This window comes from Leptonychotes weddellii, chromosome 3 (genome assembly GCF_054177405.1).
Source record: "Leptonychotes weddellii isolate Sample4059 chromosome 3, ASM5417740v2, whole genome shotgun sequence".
Lineage (NCBI taxonomy): Eukaryota > Metazoa > Chordata > Mammalia > Carnivora > Phocidae > Leptonychotes > Leptonychotes weddellii.
This window is the reverse complement of record NC_138371.1, coordinates 3933760-3939572: the sequence shown is the minus strand read 5'-3', so window position 1 is coordinate 3939572 and position 5813 is coordinate 3933760. Positions and strand designations below refer to the sequence as shown.

The 5813-nt window shown below is 52.8% G+C and overlaps 1 protein-coding gene across 1 annotated transcript in view; it reads right to left on the bottom strand.

Annotated features, from left to right (window-relative positions):
• The window catches only part of LOC115944036 (ankyrin repeat and SOCS box protein 18), a 39361-nt gene extending 35900 nt beyond the window's left edge, over positions 1 to 3461 (bottom strand). Inside the window, exon 1 of the mRNA XM_081815290.1 lies at positions 3272 to 3461. Within this exon, the coding sequence (XP_081671416.1) occupies positions 3272 to 3461 (190 nt within the window). The remainder of the gene's footprint in view (positions 1 to 3271) is intronic.
• Between the last annotated feature and the right edge of the window lie 2352 nt (positions 3462 to 5813).

The window sequence follows — 5813 nt, the reverse complement described above, 5'->3', positions numbered from 1 at the left end:
CCACCCAGGCGCCCCGAGAGGCAGAGAGAGAGCTTGAGGGAAAACGGGGAATGAAGTTGGAAGGAGAGTCCGGAGGCCCAGGAGAGGCACACTGAGGAGGGAGGTGGAGACGCAAGGGGGAGAAAAGGAATAAAAAAGAGATTGATAGGGCCACAACTGAGCCAGAAGGAATGGAGGGTATTGAGAAGCAAGAGGGTCTTGCCAAATATGGGGGTGACTGGGGACTTGCCTAGGATTTGAGGAGTGAAGGGCTGACCCAGCGGGTGGATGGTGGGAGAATGTAAGGCAAGAATTCACGTTTTCCAGGCTCTGAATTAGGGACAGCTTGAGGCAGGGAAGTGAGCTGTGGGTTTTTCTGGAATCCAGCTCTCTCTCACTGAACCCCAAACTTATCCCTTTATCATTAACAGGAGAAGACAGCAGACAGAATAAACTGACCCGCCGAGCCAAGGTTGCTCAAGGAAAGGCCTTAGAAAGTTTAGTCCTCTTGGAAGCGCTGGGTTTCAGAGGCTCTCTTTGATGTGGTGTCCACATTCAGCACAATTCTGGTTTGTTTCTTTGCGCTTTTTAGGGTTGTGTGTGTGTGTGTGTGTGTGTGTGTAGGTTGCCCTTTCTTGGTGGATGAATGAAGCAGGTGCTATACATTGTACTTGTCTGAAAACTTTGGGCTTTCAAAAGGCCCGTGGAAGGTTGTTAGCGGCCAGGAGCGCTCGTGGAAATGGGGAAGCAGTCCCCGGTGAATACACTTCAAGGGACAGGATTTCACATGGCAGGAATGCCTTCTGATAATGATGGAAGAATCGATACCATGGCTGTAATGAGCTGCAGAGGAGACCCTTTTCACAGGCCACCTCCTTCCTGGGACCCATGCTGAGCAGGTTTTGAAAGACCACTCATAATTACCTACCTGCATGTGGTGCGGAGTTCCAGCCTGCCCTGTGTCCCCAAGGCCCAGCCTGTGGGCTGTTGCACACTCGGTGGGGGATGTGGAGCCTATTGTCCTGGTAGTGGATGATGGTGGCCAGAGGCCCTGGGGATGTGGGCCTGCATGGGTTTGGTCTCCCCTTCCTGGGGAAGCCCGGGGCTGATTTGGAGGAGGATGGATGCATATGGTTCTTGGTGATAGCAGTGGTCTACATACCTAGAGGGACCAGCTCCTGGTTTTGATTGTACTCATTTTCCTGAGCTAGGAAGTCTACTTACTGGGTGGGTGGGGGGCTAGGAAGGAGGTGCTCCATTCTCCAGGGCACATCAAGTTCCCAGCCCAACTCTGCCTATGTCAGCAGCCCTGTTCACCCAGCCTGGATTCCTGAGACTTGGAAGTCTCAGGACTGATGGAAGGGGTCTCGGGTGGGCCTTTAGCTCAGCCACTGTGTAGGGCCAGCACCCTTGTCCAGGTCCTGGGAGACGGTGATAAGCTTCCGCAAGGCCTTCAGGAAAACCTGACTTCTGAGGCAGCTGTCTGGATCAGAAAACTTGAATCTGCTGCCTATAATTCCCACTCCCCGGTCTAGGTTCTGCCACCAGGAGGAACAGAGACCTAGGATTCTCCCCATGTGGTACATCCTTCTAGACATCAGCTGCTCATGCCAATGCTTTCCTTGGACTGCCAGCTGGATGAGGCCAGCATCCCATCCTGGATGTACTGAGGTACTGGGGGGCTGCTAGTGTTACCCCCTTGCCCACGGTCCCCTTCAGGGGGAGCTGTAACTGGCCACCAGCAAGTTCTCGTATGAGAGAGGGCGCTGTTCCCAAGCCGAGTTTGGTCATTTCTGCGGCTTGGGTGAGCTGCCGGGGAAGCGGAGTGGCTGAGCAGAAAAGAGGAGGGAATGCAGCAGTCCCCAGCACCACCCACCTTCTCTTCCCAGTCCCCACGGAGGCCACAGGTCCGCACTGGCTCTCAGGGCTGCCCCTTCCGTGGCAACAGCTTATCGCCTTGGTGGGCAGCATGTGCTAACTTCTGTGGTTCAGGTGTGCCGTAGAAAATCAGCAGAACTCAGGAGTGGAAAGAGTAAGGAGGAAAAAAGGAAGGAGCCTTTGGATTCAGACCATGGGTTAACAATAATACCTATTTGAAATGGCAACATTGGAGCATGGTGAGTGTGTCCAGGGCTGGGAGGCATGTGATTAAAAAAAATTGCCATTGATCGAGCATTTGAGCTGTTGGCTTTCTTGGTCGAACTACCACCCAGCTCCTTGGAGGAATGTGTGCCCCTGTCTGGGACAGATGAAGGAGGGGAGGCCCAGAAAGGCTCCGGGACCCTCTGAGTTGGGGGTGGTGTGGCCCAGACCACAACTACACTTGCCTTCCCTGAAGCCCCCACTGCCTCACTGGTTGCTCTGAGCTGCTTAGCCCTTTGACAGTTTTGCGTTTATTTCCTTCTCCCCACGGGGGGTATAAAAGGGAGGATGTCCATTCTTTGGAAGCTGACCTTCCATTCTTTGCCTGTCCGAATCCACAAGGCAGGTACATGGGACACGGGACATTGGCCGTTGGCCCACTGACCACAGGGTCTCAAATCCTTTTGGTCTGGCAGAGCTGCAGTGGATTCCAACACATGAGCCCTCTTGGTAAATGTCTTGCATCTGGACACCCCAGGGAAAGGGTGCCCACTGCAGAGCGCCAGTGGAGAAAGCCCTGGCTGCAGCCTGGTGGTCAGCAAGTCTCTTTATCCCAGGTGGGGGGGCGGTTAGGGGAGTGTCTCTCTCCTTGGTGGGCTCTCTTGCCAGCCCAGCACGTAGTGGTGTTCAGGCTGCAAGAATGCACTCAGACATATGACTTAGGGACCTCTGATTTCTTCCCCTCCCTCCCCCACTCTCAGGCTCTCCTGGGTTCCCGGAGGAGCACCAGCGGAGTGCTCCCCCTCTGTTGATGCTGGCTGTGCCCCAGCCACCCTGCTGTAGCCGTGGTGTTCGCAGGTTCATAGAAGGACCTCGAGCAGAGCTGCATGCCAGGGGACCTGCCTCCCTGGCTGCCAGACACAGGCCCTAGCAGATCAGCACCCAAACCAGTGTTCTCTTTTAAAGACCAGAAGAACCTTCCAGCCTCAGATGGCCCCTTCTCACCCACATTTTGGCCTTTCTAATTTGATTTCTCGCATCTCATCATCTAAAACATTGTGCGGACCAAATTTCATTTATAGATGTCCCTCGCTCGCGTACGCTAAATGCGGCGCCTATGTGAGCAGTCTGCACACCAGAGTTACACATCCAGAGGAGTGTTAGTAGCTCCTTAAACGTAAATAGCTGAGCTTTAAAGGAAAAAGGGTACCTGACAGTCCAAATGTGGCTGGGGATTTCACCCGCCACTCCATCTCATCCTTCTTGATCTCAAACACCACGTTGGCATCCTGGAAGAACCGGTTCATGAGCTGCTCCAGACGGCTCAGATCTCCCGTGACCAAGGCAGCATGGTACTCGAGCACTGGGGACCCAGCTCCAGCTTGAGGCTCTTTTTCCATCTTCTGAAAGATTTGAAGTTCTCCTCTAACTGGCTCTGGCCATCTCTCCATTGTAATGCTGTTGGTTTCGGAAAAGTTCTCCAGGAAGGGGAAAGATGGTCTTACGGAGTGTGAGCTATTTCTATTGTCATTACTCAATTGTCATCCAGTTGGGGCTCGGTGGTGGTGTATTTATAACTCCTGCGGGCTCTGATGTGATCATGGTTACTTGATATGACCAGCATCATGTGACCACTGACATGCCAGAGTGCTCAGCCACCCCCTTGTGATTATATAGATTCAACTTCCAGAGACAGACACACCTGTTTATCTCCAAAACAGCTCTCCACACAAGGGCAGACACTCGAAAATGGGTGGGGCTTCTTTTCCTGCTCTGTAGGGTGTCTTCTTGTAGTTGGCCTATCGCTTTCTTTGCTGCTGTGAACAAGGGTGGGTGGACGCGTGTTCTGAGGGCTGTTTCAGCCCTGAGCATGTATAAGGGAGCCCCAGCTGGATGCTGCAAATGGCCAGGCTCTCCGCAAGTGTCCCTGCGTGGGAGGCTCCATAGGGCAGACCAGGGATTCCCAAAGGCATCATCTGGGGCCCCTGGTGGCCTGTGAGTTCCTTCCAGTTGTTGAGAACTCATCCCCAAAAGTGCATCCCTTGCTGAAGATGGGAAATGCCACAATTTCTGTTTCCTAAATGAATGGTAACAGCTTTTTATTAGCAACTTACTAGTTATTTGTTACAGCTTAGTGCAGGGCTTTATTTTATTGTCTAAAAATTAATAAAATCATCTTTTTCTCATAATATAGGTAATACACAATTCTTACATCTTTTTTCCCAATTCTTGTTTTTCTCCTACTAGGAAGTTGGGATGGGCCACTGTGGTTGGGCGATCGCATCCTTTGCCATGTCTGGTGTCAGTGATGATAAAACGTGTGACCAGAGGCTAGAGGGAGGACGGAGGCTCAGGGAGGGTGCTGCCTGGATGGGCCAAAGGGGACATGCTGGAGCACGTGCCTGGGACAGTTACGCACAGAGCTGCTGAGAGAGGGTAAGAACAGGAGCCACCACCCACAGGGTACCAGCGTCGGACATGCACCTGTGGGATCCTGTCGCTATATGGTGTTGCAATCAAAGGAACGACAGAGATGACAGGAAGAAAGACTTGAAGTCAAGGAAGAGGGGTCACGGGGGAAGCACATCCTTCACAGCCACACTTCTTAAGCACCCTCTTCCCCCATGTTCCTGTTTCTTGATCTCCTCTGTACCTCAAAGTGCCCCTTGACTTGCTCTGTTCTTCTAAGCACGCCCCCCATCCCCCAGCCTGAGCATGCTCTCCGTATTGGCTCTTTGTTTTGAACAGTAATTTGGCCTCTGGAGGGCCCCTTTCACCAAGACTTTGCACAACAATAGGGGGCCCAGCAGAGTACCCTCAATCTTCCTTAGAAGAGGTAAAAGGTGGAGGCAAAATCGCCTGCATTTATCATTTAATAAAGATATGTTTCTACCCTGGTTATATATGCCTACCCTGCAGGCATAAATGTACATGCATGGACTGATCCAAGGCCTGGAGTTTCCCTCACATGGTAGAACTCACATCTCCTCTGCAGAAGAGGGCTGCGGGGTTCCTGGGAAGAGGGAGATGTGCTCATCTGTCTGATGCCTTCATGCAGGCAGATAAGCTGTGTTGACTGTGTCCCCAAAGTTGAAGGGCTCTCATTGGTGACAGACAGCGTGGGGATGGGAGGGAAATGGTCACTGCCTGAGCTGGCTGCCATGGGGACTGGGTTTATTATCCTCACTGTGGTTGTCTGACGCCTGGGCCCAGGCTCAGTACAGAGGGTGCAGAAGGGCCCATTGAGTTCAGCTCTTAGGGTGTGGGGTGAGCTACAGGAGGAGGCTCCTTCTACCCAAACATCCCCAGCAAGTGGCTCTCTGTCCAGGGGCCCCATAGGTGGGCAGCCTTGGTGCCATATGAAGAAGAGGAAACCGGGACTCCGAGATTCAGTAACTTGCTCAAGGTTTCTTGATCCTGAGATGGTCAGCACCCAAACACCTCACTGTGAGCACAAAGACTTCCTACCTCGCCCTCACTGCTGCCGTTGACCATGACACATTTTAGCACAGGCATCAGTAGTCCCCTGATGGTGTGTGGTGTCTCAGGCCTCCAGGTGTATGCACTTGCTGTGCCCTATGCCTGGCATTCTGGTGTTCCCCTTGTCACCTGTCTGGTGCCACCCATTCTTCAACGCTCAGCTTAGATTCCCTTCACCTCTCTGGCTAGTCCTGATGTCTGTCCTGGCACTTTGTCCATGCTACCTGGCTCACTGTTGGTTACTGCTCTCGTCTGTGCCCCTGCTTGACCAT